Raw genomic sequence first — 21274 nt, 5'->3', positions numbered from 1 at the left:
TAAATGCAGTGGTGGTATATAATTGCAGGTTGTCAAAGGATACTTATTAAAAACAAACAGCATAGTTAAAACAAAGTCCACAAACGAAGAGATCAAGTCTGCGCATGCATGTGTGCACGCACGTGTGCATGCGCATGTGCACTTTTTTCTTTAATTGGCTCCAAAATGGTTTGAAAATACATGAATTAAACCCAGGAATTAAAATTGAGTAAATAATTAAGAGTGTTTTTGACTCTTACTTTCATAATCACTTTTAACTATGTCTCTGCTATTGTGAGTGTGTATGGATGAGATGGTCAGAGCATCCACTGCTCTTCCCACGTTGGATTCTTTGGTTACTATTTTAGTGCTTGCTTGAATATGTGAGAAGAGCAACTTTGAACTATTTCTTACATTTAGACCAGCACTTACAGGGCTTAAGGACACTTCTGAAGTGGCTCCACAAACTTGATAAAATGTCTTTCTCTTCTTTCTTGTCCTGTGACCAGCAGTTCATGCTTGTGTTAAGCAGAGAACCTGAGTAGTTAGTTGTGCGTAGTATTAGGTGAAGTTGCTCCGGAATGCTGAGTCTTATATCAGACAATCGAGATACATTCTGGAAGCATGAAACTTGGTATTGAATTTCCAGATAAGAACTTTTGTTTCAGGAATGACGTGTGTAGATCTGAAGTCAGAATGCATGCACTCTCAAATGAAAACCATGGTTTAAAGTAAATCTTTATTTCTTTTTTCAGTGTTTGAAACAATATAATGTAAGTGGACTGCACTAAGAGGTGAATGCTTCATGTAGTCTGTGACTACACCTCACTAATGATACGAATGTTGATATCTAACAGAAGCATCATTCTTCTAATAGTAGAAATAAGAGTGTTTGGGACATACAGAGTACTGGCTTCTTTATAATGTATTGTTGATGTATTGTATTGATGTATTATGCAACGTCAGAGGACTTCTTATACACCTGTGGCTTTATTGTTAGCTGTGAAAAACTATTTTGGGGAAATCTGAAGAGAAAATAGATCAAGGTGTATTTTTGAAATGGAAAGTTGTTTTTAAAAATACAGTGAAATGAAAGGTCTCTTTGTAAACGCAGATGTTCTTGCGATTAAAAACAAAGCTACCGAAAAACACTCTCAGGTGCTTGGTATGTCTGCTTCTATTCTAAATTTGATAGCAGCACTATCAGCTTTAGAATTCAGTTAGTCACCACATGACGGTTCATGAGTTTCTTTGTGTTTGCAAACTGGAAACAGATTTCGCTAAATGCTATCTTGTCAGTTACTGCAGAACCTGCTTTAGTCTTATTAGTCTTATTACTCTATCAGTACCTTTTATGGAGAATAGAGAGAATGGTGTTTGTGCTGGTAATTTGTGTTGGTTTTGAGCTGTTCATTTAGGTTGCTGATATTAAAAAAACCAGAAAGCATACTATTTCAGGTAATGGATTTGTATTCCAGTTCTCAGTCTGTTCCACCAAACAATTTTGTGATCGCCAGATAATTTTAAGTATTGCTAATTCTCAGACCTGTAGTAATCAACATTTAGTTGGTAGCTTTTATACAAGCTCTAATGTATGGATAACAAGAAGGAAAATGTTAAGGTGAGTTTGGCTTAGTGACAGTGGAAAAAATTGAAGATGGGAAGTTGTTAAACATTGAGAGTAAAGAGTATATTGCTGCTTTGCCAGTAATCAAGTTTATATATTCCACGGCTCTACATGTTCCCTCATTCCTGGCTGCCAGGTTGAGTGACTTCTGTTAAGTGTCAATATTCAATTATCCTGCAAGTTACATGCTGAACGTTTCGTACTACTCAGCATATCCTTCCTAGAGCAATGGCTTGATAGTTTAAAAAGAAATCTTAATTTAGAACTAGTTTAATGATTTATAGCACTTATTGGTTATATTTTAATACAAATTTTAATACAGTAAAGTGTTACTACTACAAATTTATTTAAAATTTTATTACATCAGCTCAACAAAGTCTATGTAACTTCTAAAATATTTAGAATGCTTAAGATTGGTATGAATAGTAATAACATATTATTTAACATTCTTAATTTTATCTGCAGCATTTGAAACCCAAAGATTTCTGCCTCCTTAGGAGGCACAAGGAATTGTGTAGATGGCTGAAGATATCCATTAAGTTTCTGAATTACAATATCTGCTCTTGCAGTTAGTTTTATAAGTAAGTTTATAGTTTAACTAAATATAGCTTTATAAATATCCTTCAAACTCTATTCTGTATGTATTTAAGTGTAATGTTATCCTTTAGCTATGCAGGACTGAGGCCTTAATAGCCTTGCCTGTTGACATAGCTCACTGAAGAAATTTTTTTCAGGTTTTAACTGATGGCCTGGAAGCAGTGTACCTGGAAGGGGATCTAGTTTTTCACCCCTTAGCTCTGTTTGCCTTTTCTTTTGTGTGACGGTATGTGTGCTTGGGGTTTTGGGCACTATTTCAGCTTTTGGGTCCAAAATGTAGCTTGAATGTCTTGTTTTCTCTGGAAGCCAGTTTCTCCTCAATTCTTAATACGTTTCTAGCGTTTCAGGCTTGTCTGCCCTCTCCCTCATAATCATATCCTAAGTCGTATTTGCAAACATATCAACAGTATTGACCTGATGACTGAAAAGTATTTTTGTAACTTAGTAGATCTCTGACTAGTGTTCAAATAAGATTATATATCAATAAAGCTAGTCTGATGAGTCAATAAAACTCTGTCAAAACCTTCTCAATCTTCACTGAAAAAGGCATATTAGAGGCAAGGCTGTAATTCAGTTGGGAATGAGATTCTCATCACTGAGTGATGGGCCTTGCTTAAGGAATGGAAGAGTCACTGATTCCAGCATCTGATGCTCATTCCTCATGAAGGTCCCATAGTGTTTCCTTTGTTCATTTTCTGAAGACTATTGGACCATGTTGGAATTCAGAACTTTCCAGGCCTCTCTAGAATGCCATTAGTTGAAAATAACATAGGTAACAAAAGCTAGCATGGACTGATTTACTTTAAGACTCTGTATTCACTATCATGTTGCCCATTCAGGTTTTAGACTAGCAAGGAAAAATACCAGAACAGTTTAACTATTTAGTAATCATTCACATTACATAATATACGATGCTAAAGCCATATGACATTCAGATATTATCATAGTTTTATAAGCTTATATGACGTTTCTTTTTTCCTCACCATCCATGTCTCTGTCAATATGAAGAGCGTCCTACAGAATTTGTCCTTTGTAACTATTCAGAATAATCGATTTCATAGCTTTAGGTAAGAGGAGTAATGCTGCTACTGTGAAAGAAAGGAGATAGTAGTAATTCGCAGTGAGTTTTCATGCAACCGACTTGCCCTCTTTGAGTTGGTGCATATTTTGTTCAAGTGTATTACAGTCGATATGAGGGGAATCCCTCCCTAATATCACAGGGATAGACTTCCCAGCTGCCATAGTAGCAGCTTTTCAACAGATGTATTCTAGATCATTTCTTGAGGTTGACGTGTATAACTGAAAGCTATAATGCCTTGGGCATCTTGTCTGAATCTTTTCAAAAAGCCTTTTCATAGGAGACCCCAGAAAGCAAACAAGCATGAGTGTGGATAGTTTTTCTGAGGTGAAACTGTAATGTTGGTCATCTTTTGTTAGCATCTTTCAGTTCTTTACTTGAATTCTTTGAATTTCTGGGAGTCTCAAATTTATTTGTCATTGAAAAAGCAGGCCATTATTGGAAGACTGTAATTAATACTATTGGTATACTGTTTTGTGTCCACACACAAAAATAGTCTATATTTCTTTTCCCTTCAAGCTGGAAGATAAGTCCCACTAATCAGTTCTGCACTGAAGAAGGAGGGTCTTTTTGAGGTTAGGAGTGAGATGGCAGGAGGGACAGAAGAGGTGTGCCAGGGAATGCTAGAGAAAGGAATCCCGTGGGAAGTCGCTTTCAGAAACTATTAACTACTGGAAAGGCTAGCGTGAGGCATTTGTGAATCCTTTTCCTTATCTATGTGTGTAGCGGAGGAAGAAGAATATTCCCTGGCTGGTTATGCTCTGCCTCTGTTTACAGGGAGCTTTTATGGAAGGAACATGGTGTCAGGCTATGCAAAGAGTGAACACCTCATGCAGAGTCCCTCATTCTGTGTGCGCATGAGGGTCGTGGCAGCCATTGAGGACAAGGAGTGAATTTTATGCTTCTGGGTTTGTGCATCCAAAAAGTTGTTTTTTTCTTATATAATTCTAGTTTCAGTTAAGATGTGTGGGTTATTTGAGAAAGTTTCCCACTGAAAGTTATGTAATATAATGGAGCTGTAGCCTGAAGATTTTTGTGAAAGTACTACTTTGTTGAGTAGAGCAAAGCTGAGGTGTAATGACAGCTTACAATTTTTTTGTTTTACAATTTCTAGCATGCTTAAAAGCATAAATCTAGGCCTCTTCCTGTAAGTAAAAGCTTGTAAGGAGAAGAAATCCCAGTAACTGTATTTACGATAGACATTTTCTTGAGTGTCACTATTATTCCTTTATCATATTTGTATTTTCCTCTTTGTTATAGGCAGTTGCTGGTTATTTTGATATATTTTTTGAGAAGGACTGTCACAACAAGGTGAGTATTTTGGGTTATGCATTTTAAAAACAACTGTGAAAGCTGTGTTTTTAGGTTTTGTTTTTCTGCCTCAAGATTTTTGGCAGGGAGTCTGTTTTGTTGTCGCAAGTAATTTGTGTGTGTGTTTGGTAATTAATTGATGTAGTGTGGTATTAAAAATGTTGTTCTTAGACTTTTGAACTCTTCCAATGCAGGTCTTGTTTTCAACTGGTCCCTGGTGTACCAAAACACACTGGAAACAAACAGTTTTTCTCCTGGAGAAACCAATTCCTGTAGAAGCAGGTATATTTAACTTCTGTTGTGGTGAAACATTGATTATCCTACGCTGCTGTTCTCATTAAATTTACATCTAAAATGCTTAAGATTTGTCTATGTGTTAAAAGTGACTACTAAATAAATCCTTGAGCTAGTTTCTCTTTCCGCCCCTTTCGCCCCAAGCAAGGCACTAGAAAATACCCATTTATATTCTGTAAAAGGTATGTGAAAAGTACCTATAGGTATCTGTGTATGTGTATGTGAGTAAGTGGGCATACATTTATACTTATGTGGCTCCAAACTGTAGTCTTGGTGAGAAAACTTGCTTGTGTTTCAACACATTTCTTTCTGAGGCAGGAAAATATAAGACCAGAATGCTGCTATGAATGCTTTTTGTTTTACTGTTGGTCGTGTTCTTAAGTATTGTGTTGTGTAGGGTGATTGTGTAGGGTTTTTTGTACCGCTCGTAAACTGTGTTATATTTGCTATATCAAACATGAATGTGTGTTTGGATGTTGTACTTGATCTTAATACCGTGGGCTTATTTAGTAAATAGGAAATAATTTCAAAGGACTCACAGCCGTAAACTTAATTATTTGAAGAATGGGGAGAGTTATTTCAATACACTCAACATTGTTATAAAATTGATAGGTACTGTAATGTGTTTCACCTTGTATTTGATGCAAGTAAATAGACTTTTATCATCACGAGGGATAACCCAAAATTCAGGTGAACTGTTGAAATAACATTTACAGACTGAAGTGGTATTTGTTAGTAGTTTCAACTAGCTTTGTTTGGTAAGCCTTGAAAACACATTTCTGTGTGAGTAGTCAAATATTGCTTGCTTTATGGACACAGAATTAGAGAGGATGGTCATGCAACAGGATGTTCTTGCACAACAGAGCAAGAATTAAGAGTCTTGCCCTCTTATTCCTGTAGAGCTGCACCACTTCTTCTGGCTATACCAGACTTTTATAATCAAAGCAAGTTAAAGTTAAGGAAATGATAGGAAATCAAGATATTTTTATTTTGTAAAAAGGACACTTTATTTCCTTGTCCACTTACCCAGAATGGTTCACTAAATATTTACTCACTGTTGTTGAACTCTTACCCAGCATGTGAACTAGAAATACCTTGTCATGTATGTCTAGTTGTTTTGAGGGCCTTTTTTCTTACCAGATTAGCGAGACCTGGGGATCAGCTGGGAATGAGGCTCCATTCTACTGGTCACTTAATAAATGCATGGTAATAGATGACCGCTGTCTGAAGAGTTTAGAAATAGACCGGTCGTATGGGGAGGAAAGTGTACAGAGACTAATGTGATGGCTGCAAATGAGGTGAAAAGGTTCCGAGGTGAAACAGAAGTGTTGAGGCAGCAGGATATTGTCTGCTGCTGAGACACCTAATTACGAATGTGTGGTGGTGATATTAGTGTCTGGGCCCCAGCCAAACTGTGTTGGTTGTTGCCTCTTCTGACTTTAATCTATAATGGCTTTTTGCCAAGACCTTCTTTCCTAAAGGCACTTTTGTCTGTGTTTTCTGACAAATACATGATTTCTCTTTTCCATGCTTTGAGTTCACAAATAAATGTTCTTAAGTAATTCTTATTTGTGTGTTCTTAGACCCTGTCACTACCTGAGGCGCACCCGCGCGTTAGCGCATTTGAACTTGGTTTATGTTCTGTACAATTTCTCTTTCTAGACCAAGCTGGCTAAGGTATCCTTGTTGCAGCTCATTAAATTTCAATGTCATAGAGTATGAAGCAACATTTTTTAAGTGCAGTGACATTTGTTAGAAAATACACATTATTTAATATTACATAGATAATTTGACATTTAGCAAATATCTGGAATTACTGGGAGGTGTTCCGGGCCCTAGAAATCTAGTTTATCAGGTGCAGTGACTTTCTAAAGACAACTGCAGAAACTGAGCTTGGAAGCAGTGAACACAGCCTAGCTGACCTTCAAGATCACTTTTGCCATAACTCCTTCCTTTCTCTTTATTAGCTCATATTTCTTAAAATTGTGCCCTTTACAAATCTTGTTACTGCCTGTCATTTTAGCAAAAAAGAAGGTTCTGAGAAAAACTCTGAGGTAATCTACTTTTCCTGGTTAATCCCAGTGATAAGGTCTGTGGCATGCTTCTTGTTCATAGAGGATATAAGCCCACCAGGGCAGAAGGAGTGTCCTGATACTTAAATAGAAGCATTGATTCAATTTTGTGATTTTTTGCAAAAACTATTCTCACTTTGTTGGTGATTCTTTTCTGCTCAAAAAGTCTTTTTTTCCCCTCAAATCATATTACTAGAAGTATGGATTTCTCTTTATATCAGATTTAAATATTTTTTTCATTTTTTTTCAAAGTAGTCACTTGAATATTCATCTTAGTAACTTGTGGTTAACCATTCAATTTCTTCTGTCTTTCACTTTCTATTTTATGAGCTAAACAAACTGCTCAGACTTTTATTGATGGAAGTTAACTGAAGAAACAAGTATTATTATGTTAAACACGTTTGCATCAATTGGTGACTTCATCCTTTATTTCCATTTCTGTGCTCACTAGTATTCAACAATCCTGTGCATAAATTCTTTGAATAAGAAATATATATATGGCAATGGAAGAAACAGCACAAAACACTGAGGCGTGACCAAATGTATTGTTTGAGTCAGAACAAACTCTTTCATTATTAAATATTGGAAAATAACTAGAAAGTAGTATGATTTGAGACATGCACCAACCTGAGTCTTACACCAATCTGATTTTAAACTAGCATAGTATAAAAATTAAAACAATTAAGGAAAGCAGAAGAGGTAAACCAACATACAGAACGTACTACTGGCTCTGACTTCGAATTTTGTTGCATATTCAAAGCCAGTATAAAGACAGAATTGCTTGTTTAGGTGTTTGGTCTAAACGCTGGTCTGCATATCCATGGTGATGTTTACTTTCTATGTTTTAGCAGGCTGTGATATGAAAAGTACTTTAAATACTTTCCTGTTTTGAAAATTTATCTTCCAGGCCAGTTTTTTTTTCAATGAAGAAAAATGATTCCCTCAGATTTCTAATTCTGAGTAAAATAGTAAAACTGACTTTAAAGTCTCTACCAGGTGCTTTATAGCTCCTGGGGATATGCCTAAAGTGGTCATAAAGCATATAAAGGTATCTGAACCCGTTGGGCGTTCAACAGGAAAAGGCAGTTTTAAGCCATGGCAAAATTATTTTGCTCTGTGGTGTGAACTGGGTAATTTTTTCAGTTGTTTGATGCCAGGTTATTTGTTGGAAAAGAAGGTAAATCTGTTTTCTGAGCCATTCAAAAGAATGAATGTTTTGGTCTCAATTCTAATGATAACGAAAGCAAGCACTTAAAAGTGACAGGGTACTTATAACCGATCCTTCCTCCTTTCACATCCGTGCCCCAGGTTGCTCGAGTTGGTGAATCCTCTGTGAGGAAATGAGGGAGTAAGTGGTCCTGATCTAGATCAAAAGATCTTGAGACCGAGTCAGTAAAACCTAATTAATATTTTTGATTTGCTACTGAATTCTAACTTGACACCTGACTATGATAGACAGCTTTGTATATGATTGCAATGGATAATTTCTCTTGACTTAGTTTAGACTTAACGTGTGTGGGGGGAAAACAGTCTTTTACTACTAGTATATTCTGAAAGGCTAATTTTCTTCCTCACAGACTGTGACTAGAGACTTGAAACTGATGTACAATGAGAGAAAACAACAGCATCAGCATGTTGGATATGCTTTAGCTGCTTAGCAGTGCAGTGAAATTAAAGAAACTGGAGGAGGAAGCCAGATGATATTTTATTGCCAGCAAAACTGTTTATTCTTAGGCAGAAGAGTATTGTATTGCGGACTCCCTACAGAGTACAAGACTTTACTTAGCAGCCCATTTAATAGCCTGAAAATGTCTTTATTTTGAAAATGGAAATTGAGATGCCAGTGCAGTATCTTTTTCTTATTAATGGTCCAAACATAAATCTTTTGCTTTCATTGTTTGTTGTAATATTCCTGCTAAACTTCACAAAAAGAAAATTATGAACTTAGTGTCATTCTCAGTTGGTTCAGGCTTAAGAATTTACTAAATAAATATAATGCTTACAAAAATAATTGTAAAGGGCCCACACAGAATCTTTTCAGTAAAAGTGCATTAAGTTCAAAACCAAATCTGCGTGCAAGCAAATCCTGTTAGCAGTAAAACCGCATATTGTTGGCATTTTGTGTTCTCAATATTGCCTTCCCGTGGATATAAAACCTTTATTTGTTTTTCCATGGTGCTTAAAGGGGTCTATCACAGCAAAACTGAAGTGAAGCTCACATGACTAAGCCCCTGTAAAATACTTGATTATCTTCAGCTCCCCTAGTTCCCGTAATTGGGTAGCTGTTTGTAAATTTAGAAACTGAAAAATGTTAATTTGTTTGCCTAGAGAGTTTTGTTGGAGAGGTAAAAACACTGGTACAATTAATCTATGTGAATGTTTTGATCTTATATTGAAATACTTCTATATTGTGTATTCCACTTGCAGAATTTAGTTCCTAGTTGAGATTTTACTGTCTATTTTGTGTGTCTATGGCTGCAACATGGTGTCTTTAAACATTGTCATTTGTTTACTAACGAGTGATGTCTCTAAAAATCATACTCCTTTAAAAAAATCTAATAATCGTTAAAACCTGAATTTTGAGGTAGGACTAAATCTCGCTTGTCTTATAGCGTATCCTCTGAAATCTACTATTTAAAGTCATCCTGCTGACATTTCAGGAATTACCTGTAAGCGTGTAGTTCAGGCACTAACTGGAGCTGATGTCTTCTCGTATCTGTTTTATACTGTTGAAACATAACAGAAGCTCTGTGTCTGTGCGGGATAACTTACATGGAAGACTTCTTGTGCTATTCTCTGTGGTCCCCTTTGCAAGCTCTGACACTGGATGGGGACACAGTACATACAGCAGCAATAATTCTCAGAATTTTATCGCAAGTGCTGAGAGAGGAAGGTAGGGACAAGGCTAGACAATTAGGGATCTCCCTACCTCAAAGAGAAGTGATTTAAGGCCAGCTTAATGTTAGTTAGCTTGGCCACTGCAGCTGTGCTTTTTGGAGGAGCGTGTGGTCAGCCCTCACAGTGCTCTGTGGCAAGTATTGTAGCACCTAAGCTATTTCAGGAATCCCTGTGCTCGGCCACTTGTAGGGTATATTCTTTGCCTTAGGCAGCTGTCCAAGGCTGTCTAGCTTACTCAACAGGCTGGGTAGACTTCTTTCCAGCTGCCTGGTTCATGATTTGACTTGGGGAGTTGAAACATACCAGTCTGGTACAAAAATGGTTTAGAGAATATAATTAGGATATGAAAGGAAAAGACAGAACCTGAACTTAAGTTTCTAAGAGCAGTTGGAACAGTGATGTAGCAAGAAGGAGTTAGTAAACAACTGGTTAGTTTATAAAACTAACCAGTCTGTGTAAGAGCAGGTGTCACAGATCAGATGAATAACACTGAACTGTAGTGATTACTGATCAGTACAGAAACAGCTCTTGGGTTGGAGATTCACTAAGAGACGTAACCAAATGAAAAGGTGACAGTGTGTGTATAGCTGCAGTTTAATAAGATGAACAGGAGGATTAAGGATAAGTTATTGAGTTTAAGGGAAATGCTTTTGGTTCTAAGACAAATTATTTCTGTCTTCCAGTGTTCTTTCTTGTTTTCAGAAGATGGGTGGTATATGGAAGTTGCTGTCTAGCCATCTTTTCCAAAAAGTAATGCTTTCAAGACTTGCTTTTTTTTTTCAGTTGTACACTATACCTCGATGTGTGGTGTAAGATGATCTAAACTGGAGGGGCAAGCTGTTGCATAATTGAGAAAGGATATTTGACAACTACTTACAAGCCTATCTTATTACAGCGCAGGGGATTGGTAAAGATACTTCTCACCAGCAGCTGGGTAGATAAAGTATCTTTAGCCTAAATCCACTGCAGTTTTTTAGCAGCTCTGTTTGAAACAATTCCAGTGAGATCTTCCTTGAGGTCAAAGATCTGAAGTTTTAATGAGGGTCAGAATAAATGCTGCTTTGAGTAGCATGTTCATTACCTGCCTTGCTGTTAGCTTCATAATGTTCTTTCATAAGAAAGGAAGAAGGAAACTGGAAAGATCATGATAACTGACTACCTTCAGTAACACATTCAAGTCTTTTACTATATCTACCAGCAAGGGGACATGAAGTTATACTGAAAGGCAGAATAGTTCTTCACATTATGAGTTCATAGCAATGGATCATTTTGAGCTTCAAGTGGATCTTACAGATATATATGATGCAGGAGACAGCATGGCATCTTTGAGTTCAATCACATCTGTTTAGAGGAGTCAAGTTACCAACTGAAAAACACTGGTTGCTTGGCCAGAAAACTCTCCTAGTGGTGGAGGCTCTTGCACTGAGAGGTGTCTTATCTCACACATTGCAGGCTTGCCCTAGGGATGATTGTGCTGTGCAAAAATACATGAAAGTTACAATGGCTGTTCTGAAGAGCTTACACTTTCACTGATGATAAAAGTCAGAACCAAATTAAAATATTTTGGGAATGTTCTGAGTTATTGTATCTGTGGGGTATATTGTACAGCGCATAATCAGAAGTATGTAATTTGGGAGTGGGTCAGCATGGGAAGTGGAGATGCATTTTTATTTGTGCTAGCAGGTTTGTGCAGCAGTTCTGCTGAATTATTTTATTTATTTCTTCTTGGGGGATAAATATCCAGACTCACCAAGGGATAATGAAATTGCTGGAACAGGATCATAATGGATTCAGTTTTGTCCTAATCAAACTGCAGTGGTACTGTGTGATTTACTTGCATTCAACTGAGCATGATAAGAGCAAGGTGATACGGCTGAGTCCTGGAGACAGCTTCTTCCAGGCAGCTCATAGGACAGTGGAACTGTTAAAAAGCATCAGTCATTTTATATCTTCATGACATTGATTAATTGTTCAAAACTGCCTTTCTGTTACTTGGATGCACGGCTGTTGCTTGGTTCGTTCCTCAGAAAAGACTATTTAGAAGGGCAGATTTAATGTGGGTACTTCGTAAGGAATAGCTGAAAAAAAGGGATTGCTTAGTTTCATTAAGCGTCTTTATAAACAGAATTTGAGGATTGTGTTCTGTAAAGTCGGCTGTAAATTATTTATAAAATTATATTTAGATTTTTATTGTATTACTTGATATGAAAATGTTTGAAATAGTAAGACTTTACAAATAGCATAGAATGACATAAGTCAGGTATTACTAATTCTGCTGTTAGATGAGCTTTACTTTAGTCTTTACAATTTTAAAAACAGTTCAGTGTTATAGAATGTTTAATATGTTGAAGTGATTCGTTTTGCAATGCAGGTCTGAAAATCTGTTCGAACTAGGTTAAACTTCCTAACCGGAAAGAAGCTACAGCTACCTTTTTTCTTCTCCTTGTCCTTTTTCACCCTGCAAATCTGTCTCTGTTGAAAATCTGTGAAGCCATTATAGCAATTCCTTACAAACAGCATTGTATTATATCACAGCATTTGTGTCCTAATAATAAAGCTGCACTGAAGTTAAAGTGAAATGCCCAAATAGCGGTTAAATTATTAAAGAATAGTTTTTTTAGAATCTTTTGTACAGTATTGTTACCATAGTCATTGTTGAAAAGCTTTCTTTGATGTCGTATTTATACTACAGCCTTTGACAAATACGCTGAAGGTCACTTTAAATGTGGATCTTGTGTCAGTTTTCTTTCCTTTTTGGATGCAACTGAGAACCGTGCTAAATGGGGACTTCTGAAAATATTGTTGGATTTGAAACGAGATTGGTTTTTGAATTACTATTTATTTTCATTTATGCGATAAGTACATCATAAAATTCAGCTTTTAAACAGAACATAAACAATCGCTTTTAAAATCACAGTAAGTAATGAGCAGGCTGGAAATGCTTTAGATCCAGTGGGATGGAAAAATAGTAATAGTGGATGCGGATAGTGTGAGGGATGAAGATCAATGGAGCAAGGCCGAATGGAAGAGTAGCAGAGAACTTAATGCTGTACAGCTAAATCGTGCCCATCTGTGTGTTTAGTGGAATCACTGTTTAGATGCTTTTCTTGTGTTTTAGAATGATGGTATGAAATTGCTCAGCAATGGGCTTCCTAAATATTTACAGATATAGCTTAAATTGGACATCTTAAGGACTAAAAATAAATTCGGGATTAGTTTTTTTCTAAAATCCATGAGCTAAATCTTCACAAAAGTGTTGTGACATCCAGAGATAACTCTTAGGTAGGCTTATTTAAAACAAGATCAAAAAGCCAGTAGAGGTATATTTCCTTGAAATATGAGGCAGCATCTATATTAGTGGATCTTCTCTTGAGCTGGTAGAATATTCAGTGAGTGTATAGTTCCCTGAAGATTAAAAGAACATAATGTATATGTTGGTCATAAAGCCAGAGCCAGGCTTTTAGAACAGAACATATAATTCTAGAGCTTTCACAATGACAAATACAAATGGCAGTCTGAGCCTTAACTGACCTTTTGTATATCTAAGTGAAGGCCTCCAAACAGGATTTTCCTCATTGTTGTCCAGCAGCATAGGTCACTTGTAATAAAAGATTATAACCTTCTGACCTCAAAATTATTCTCCTGTTGGAGTACCTTGTTTCAGATACCCTACTTGAAAATGTTGGTGCTTTTGGCTTAGAGTTCTGTAATTTATTGATTTTTAACATAAATATGCTGACATTAAAAACTTCACACGTTATCAGATTTTAAAATTAAAGATCCATTCTGCCTCTCTGCAGTCAAAGCCTTTGAGTTTCATTTGTTTGTGAATATATAATATACCATCCTAAAGATATTAAGCTTCCAGCCGTTATCTACAGCTCTTCTGAAATTATGGCTTAGCTATTTTTCATATGTGACGAGTCAAAAAACATTCCTGTACTGATCTGAATTTGAAGCAGTCTCCAACGTACAATGTTCTACAAGTATTTACGTAGTCCAAAACCCATGCGAATGGGGTAGTTTCTACTTAAAGGGATGTTGATACCTTCTGGCTTAACATCTCTAGTCCAGATGCCAAAATTACAAAGCCATTCTTAACATATGCACACTTACAATTGATGTGTATATAGATATTTCAAACACTGAGATGTTTAAAAGAACTTTTTTTGCATATATAGCGTTTTATGTTCAGTCATATACTTCCGTATTAACAATGGAATTTGTATTTGCCAGTAACTCTGCAGGTTACTTTCATGACTTTGCCTCTTGTGATTTTTTATCCCTTCTCTCTTCTTAAAATCAAAGACTTGAGGCTAAATTCTTCAAGTCCTAGATTAACAGTAGCACTAACATTTTTTTATATTTGTCAGTATCTCTCCAATATTTAGTGGGGAGGGTGTCAGCCAAATGTTAGCATATAGTTTAAGGGAATTTCTAAAACCCTACCCCATACCTTAGTTCTGTGGTTTGCTGAAGATTTTCTTTCATTGTTCCCCTGCTCCCCAGTCAGGCATGCAAGAATTTTGTGGTGCTGCACAGGGAATGTGGGTTTTGCTGATATTGGGAGGAATGACAGATTAAGGCTAATAAGAAAACTGAAGTCTCCTTAATGTCTGCCTGTATCACCTTCTCGATAAATTTGTGATTAATACTCAATGATATGAATATTGTTAATTAATGCAGTTCCTTAAGTATCTGGAAATCAAGAACTCTGTAACATGGCCTCTCAAAACCACTTTCTAAATGAAGCTTTCGAGTTAACAAATAGTAGACACTATGACTAGTTGGAATGGGTTATGTATTTCAATTTGTGTGACTTTCAGTACCTAGCCATACAAACCTAAATAGAGCTGAAATGAAGTGGAGTGGAAATAGAAACTACGTGGCTTATGCAGCAGGCAGTGGAGTAAACTTTTGCAGTGCGTGTGGTTTTACTCAAAAGTTGGAAGTGGTGATGCATTTAAATTGGGGAGCAATAAAGGAATAACACTAAATTTCCCTTTTCTGTGTTCTTATGTTACTGCTAATTATTTGTTTACTTCATGGGGGGGGAAGCTGTATATTCAAGAATTTAAACATGTGCCTGTCATTTCATCAGAAAATTTGAAACTCAAAAAAACCCCAACAATTAAATAGTAGTTACTAGCTGTCTAAGTGAAACTTGTACATGTCTGGAAATGGCACGATGTGCAGCGATGGTAGCGATGTGCAGATCCAGCTCCAGCCAGATACAAAGAGAGATTTATGTATCTGAAGAATACAGTTCTTTTTCATATCACAGATAAAACCGGCATATAAGCTCTTTAGGTGGGGTCAGTTGACATATAAGAATGTGACATAAATCAGCACCTCACCAGGTTTAACCACGGTCAGTTTAACTTAACTTCATTGTCAAGACCATTGGTTATGCTTTTGAAAACATGAAAGAGAACCTTCACAGACTTGCTTAATTCCAATTAAGTGGGAGCAATTTCTCGTGCAACATAAGGAGCTTGAATGCACCTGTTATGTTACTGTTTATAATTCAATAAAGTAAGCATAGTAATTTCCTATTTATTCTTGCAGGAGAGGCCCTGAGAGGAAAGATTACAGTCCGCAGGAACAGAAAGGATCCACGATCCCTTTTTATAACCCTCTCAGTGAAGGATGCAAAACAGACCTACAGCCTTCAGTGAAAACACTGTGCATGTAACTTTGAGAAATGTCGTATTTAGAGGTTTGATGTAATGGTTGATAACTTTTCTAAATACACAAAAATAGTAAACACTTGGGTTGACATATACGTGTGCATACGAATATGAAAAGTCTAGAATTGAGAGATTACTCTTTGGATGCTTTTTCAGTGGGATACAGAGACTGATGACAAAACTAGATTCTGCTGTGTTTCACATGGTAGGGGGAAAGAAGGAAAAGCTGGTTTGGGGTTAGATGAATCTGCTGGGGATGAGAGGATCAGAGTAGTCTTGCTCTGAGGAATAATAAAATTGATCTCTACTTTATGTTAACTGAATATTGTTTTATTCTCTATCTGGTAAATGTTACCATTACAGAGATCCTTGGACAATTCCTTAGCAAAAAAAAAAAATTAAAGTTAAAAGATGTGCCAACACAACTTAAGAGTAGTTAGAAAATCGCAGTGGAAGTAAATTTGGAATTCACACTGCAGGATTACAGCAGCAAAGACTTTATTTTTATAACATTTTTATAACTAAAATGTTGTATCACATTTCAATTATATTCATCTAAATAAATGATCCTTGTATGCTGTATAATGCAGTTGGCTGGATTTTTTTTTCTATTTAATTGAAGATTGTTTCATCTGTCCCATGATGGCTCATTTATCTGTGGCTACGGTTTTTTTCTGTACTAGTCTGTTGGAAAAAAGATGGATGCAAGTGTATATTTCAGCAATTTTAGGAAGAAAACTATTAGTAAACAGCAGTGGTTGCTCCAACAGTGAATTTGGTTTGGCTCCTTACAGAAACTAATTATGAGCAGTCAAGGATTGATGTGTGTGTCCTGATGTTTAAACACATTAAACTGAATAGAATTTGATATGTGTAACATTATGCAGTTAATGTGCTTGTATTGTACAAATATATTTGTGTTGAAAATTGTTTCAAATATAATGTTAACAAGCAAAGAAGGGAGTGCTTGCCAGTAACCTCTGAACTTTTGTTAAAATAATGTGTTAAAACTTCTACCAAAAGAAGATATGAGTGATGTACATGTCAAAAAGCCATGGTAGAAGACTGTCTGAAGATACCCTTTTACCCACACCCACAGGTTGACATGCAGATGAATGATGAAGGTTGATGGAGGACAAGCTCTGTCCTTTTTTTTTTTTTTTTTTTTTTTTGCTTCGAGGAAACCGCAGGTCAAAAGAACTTAAATACCATCCATTAGAGAAAGTATAGCAAAACTTTCTGAATTCAGAGCACAGCAAAGTAAAAAAACTAACTAAAATGTAGTTGGGAAGACCTTTTTTTTAAAGGATTAAAAACTGAGAAGGAAATTCCTTCCCTTGGAATCTGCTCAACAAAGTTTGCATAATTGTGTATTGTATAATGGGATTAAATACTTTATTCTTCTGCCTGTAACTGAAGATTAGTAGTATGTTTTCAATGATGAATAAACTATTTTTTTTTACCCTCCTTCCCAATTTGGCGGAGAAGTAGAAACTTGTTTCAACTTACACTGCTTTTATCCTCTCTTATGGAAACATGTAGCTTACTAATTTGCACCCAAATAATTTATTTGCCTTTGGGTTGGGGGGAGGGAGAATCCTTTCCTGTATGAATGGTATTGCATGAGTATTAGTGATTATCATCTAGACGTTCAAGAACTCAGTTCACATATGCAGCATAGTAGTAGTTCAGGTGCTGAGCACGTAATCTGGTCAACTCATTTTGATGGTCTAAATGACTCCTTGAACACTAGAAGGATTCAGCCCCATATTGACACCTTGGTTGTTATGTTCACCTAATAATAAATACGAATTGATTGCTTCCACTGAATTTAGATTCTCTAGTTTTATGAAGGGGGAGACCTCACAGTTGACAAGGTCTGTATATTTCCAGAATTTTGTTTTCAAGGTAGACGTGGCTGTAAATAATTAATAGCAAATGAGACGATTACATTAAAAATACCGAAGACAGACAATTTATTTCATAGTTGCATCTGACAAGTATGAAGGCTCTACAGTGATGTAGTTGATGGAGAAGTCTCTATGATTTTGTAACATTTTTCTAGCTTAGTGCCATATCTTCCTTTCTAGAGCGCATTGATTATCCTTGGCTGGTAAAATGACTGAGTCTGGTTGTCTGAAACTCAAACTGTTCAGCTCTGTATAAAGACGGACCTTGCAGATGAGATGTGAGTAGTTGGCATCAGACTGATTAATGGGAGTTTGTGATATGGTTATCAGTATTAGACAGTGTATGTGCAGGCTAATTTCGCCCTTTCCAGAAAAGCGCTACCGAAATGCAATGACAGACTAAGCAAAATTCTCATATTAGCATTCTCATAGGTTTTGAGATGGAAAACGAGAAAGCAGTGGAAAAACGTATACAGAGTTTGCACAGCCTTCAGTAACAGGGAAGCATTAGTGAAGAAGTGGTTGAAAAGATGTAAAAGAGAAGAGGAAATTCTAGCTACGGTAAAGATATTGCAAAAAGAAGAAGGGGTGTGATATATGCTCATGTCTGCAGGAGCAAACGAGTAGGAGATGCAAAAAGGAGAAAGGGAAGTTAGGATGATAGATTAAAGCGATTAATGTGTACATGTAGCAAACAGAAGCAAGTAAGGCTGGCTAAGAATCACTGTGGATGTAGAGAGAAGAATCATCAACGGCCATACTTTAGAAGAGTGGCAGTTTTTGCTATTTAAGTTCAAGAAATCCAGATCTGGAAAAAAAAAAAATCTTGATGTACCATTGTCTCTTGTCAAACCTGGGACAAGGTGTGGTGAGAGGTGGAAGTTGTTAATGAAGGTAACAATAGAGTAGCACTTCTTTCTTCTTAAAGAGGGTGATGAGAAGCATGTGAATTTATCTATATCGGGTGTTTGTAGTCTTTGTGTGTCGGTGCTGGTCACAGGCATTGCTTGTTGGTTATCTTGACAGACACAGAGTTGTACTTCATCCTACACCTTTTGTCTTTTCTGGTAGACTGTTTGCAGTTGTTTGTTACTCTTTGGCCTTGAGCTATAAGACCCAAGCCTACCCACTTTTGTACTTCCAAGGACATTTGCTCCCTACACACATTCTAAATTTATTTTATCATAGGCTGATACAGCCTCTATATTGTCCCGGTTGTAGTGGTAGTCAGTCTTTCATGTACTAATTTTTTTTAACTAGGTCAGTCACAGTTTCAGGCCTACGTTTATTACTTTAATGTTTGTACCTGTATTTAGAAAAGAAGGAAAAAAGTGAATTGCAAGGAGGCTGAATTTCACTTTTATATCTCCTAACAGTACTTGTCTGTTAGACCAGCTGACACTATAAATTGAACTAGGTTACATCACTGTATTTATTAACAGCAACTCCTTACATAACACAATCTGTTTCCTGACTAAGAAATATCAGATCGATGCATCCTATGGGTTAGCTCTGAAACTCACACGTGGCATTTATTTACCTGTCTCTTATTCCTTTAGGTCTGTTTTCTCCCATCCTTTTTCTCCTTTTTCCTGCGTACTGATGTGTATGGTTGCAGTTTTAACACACACAGCGAACCCCACCGGTGGGTGGCTGCTGTCCTGTTTGCAACACCCGTTGTTTCTCTTGCACTTCTTTTCTGGCACAATGTGAAGATTTCTTTGCTATTGTCTCAGTTTCAGAGTATGTCTTTCTCTCTTGTCCCTGGCCTTTGTTTTCTCCTGTTCTGAGGTGGGTTTTTTTTGAATTTGTGCTGTCCCCTGACAGTATTCCCTTGTTTCTGACAGCTGGAGCTTCCTTTTATCTGAAGGCTCTCACTTAGCAAAATATCTCCCCATCCCTAGACTGCTCTCCTTCTCCCTCCTCCTTTCTTCTGAATGTTGACTGTGCAGAATACACTGAGAGATGCAACAAACCGCATATGAGCGTAAGCTTTGCTTCAGCAGTCGGCGTTGCACAGGCTGTGCTTGATTTGCGAGCATGGTGGAAAGAGGATGCAGATGCAAGAATACAAGTACAGATAGAGAGGATTGTTATGGATTTTGACCTTGAAAGCTTGTGAATTAGTTATTGCTATTGTGTTATTATACCATTGTTATAATAGAGAACTGCTAAGGCAGATTAGAAGTATCTTAATTTATTTAGTCTGGGATGTACGTCTAGGAGGATGTCAAGAAAAAAACGGTTCAGAGATTGGCAATTTCAGGTCAATGGTCAGATGCATGAAATAATTTGAAACTTGCTTAAGGTGTGTGCAAAATAATTTCATATGCCAAAAAAGCCTTTTCTTAGGCTTCAGTAAAATTTAGGACCATAATTTTTAAATTCATTTCTGTGGGACCCGGGAGAAGCAGGGGACAAATCAATGCATAGTGGTAACAGCACATCTGTTTTCCAAGATGGTGAAAATTTGCCTGCCCCAAACTGTCAATAGCAACTATTCATTTATTGGAAAAGATTCTTTATTTACAAATTTAGAATTAGATCAAGAAACCCACAGTGCAGGTGTTAGTAGTGTCGTGGGAATATATTTGTGTGCATGCCTCCTATATATATGTATATGTAAGTATATATACACACAAACGTACTAGAGGCCTACCAAACTTTTCCAGCTTGCACTATGCATTTCTAAAATGCTATTTATTAACGATACTATTTGTAAGTGCATATTGTATTCAGTGAATGTTTTGTATTTAAACTGACTTCTATAAAAATATACTTGTAGGTTAATTACTATGATTATGTAACGAGTGAAGCTTCTATCAGAAAAACAGCATTTATGTTGTGAATGCTTAGTATGCTTGAAGTGTAAGTGAGAGTGCAGCTGTTACATATATCTTTATATCCCCCAACAGCTGGAATACACAGAAGACAAAGGAGAGGTGTGTGAATCTGGAGAATCACAATGGAATGTTCTTGCTGTTGTAAATAAGTAGGATATAAATATAATTATTTCAGATGATAATTTTTGAGCAATATGATTGCTGTAAATATTCTTGCTGGGTCAGCGATTAAGTATTCTCTGATTAACATAGGTTAATCTGGGTTACTTGATGTTTTACTGCAGTTGCTATTGAACTTCAGTAGACATAACAGTGCTTTCGTTTTGTATTTAAAAAAAAAAAAAGTTGGTGACTTTTTTCCCTAAATAAATGTTTGTTAGCACTGGCAGTCCTAATCTCAACATTATAATTCTCTGTGGAATCAACAAGTGGCTGACCCAACTATTTATATTGTGTAGGTGAAATGTAAGGATGCTAGCAATATGGGCCTTTTTCACGTGTTTAAAGTTTTACATCCTGTTTACTCTTTAAAGAGGTCTTGTACATCTGTCCATTAACTCTGTATAGAGATAATGAAAATATGCACAGAAGTGTTATGTTTTGTATTTCAAATCAAGAGTTAAATACAGATTTACCAGTAAGAAATATTTTTCTCTCAAAGAAAAAACAGTATTCTGAAAAGGTCTAAGGTTTACTTCATGTAATTCTGTTGAAACAACATATGGACAAAGCATTGCCAGTAGTAGAGAAGCACAAGGCAGCTTTCCCAGGCAAAATCTTTTTATAGTCATATCTGCCACTGGTTAGCGTTTTTGTCACTTATTGAAAGTAATAGATTATTTTTAACATCTCAAGAGAGTAGCTTGATATTTTAAGCAAGATACTTGAGAAATTGATCGTTAACGATATTTAACGATTACTTTGCAAGTTAATAACTCAAAAATACTGCAGGCTATTGAAGCCAGCAGGTTGATA

At 36.4% G+C, this 21274-nt stretch overlaps 1 protein-coding gene across 6 annotated transcripts in view; it reads left to right on the top strand.

Annotated features, from left to right (window-relative positions):
* PRMT3 (protein arginine methyltransferase 3) overlaps positions 1–17021 on the top strand; it is an 81275-nt gene extending 64254 nt beyond the window's left edge. For 4 of the 6 annotated variants that reach the window (XM_068945362.1, XM_068945359.1, XM_068945357.1 and 1 more), the window contains 3 exons: positions 4542–4592; positions 4787–4874; positions 15425–17021. In XM_068945362.1, coding sequence (XP_068801463.1) covers positions 4542–4592; positions 4787–4874; positions 15425–15534 — 249 coding nt within the window. In that variant the 3' untranslated portion in view covers positions 15535–17021. The remainder of the gene's footprint in view (positions 1–4541; positions 4593–4786; positions 4875–15424) is intronic. The other 2 variants (XM_068945360.1, XM_068945361.1) reach the window with 1 other exon arrangement.
* The last annotated feature ends 4253 nt before the right edge of the window (positions 17022–21274 follow it).

The sequence above is a fragment of the Struthio camelus genome, chromosome 5 (assembly GCF_040807025.1).
Source record: "Struthio camelus isolate bStrCam1 chromosome 5, bStrCam1.hap1, whole genome shotgun sequence".
Lineage (NCBI taxonomy): Eukaryota > Metazoa > Chordata > Aves > Struthioniformes > Struthionidae > Struthio > Struthio camelus.
The sequence above is the reverse complement of the archived record's forward strand: the minus strand, read 5'-3'. Positions and strand labels throughout refer to the sequence as shown.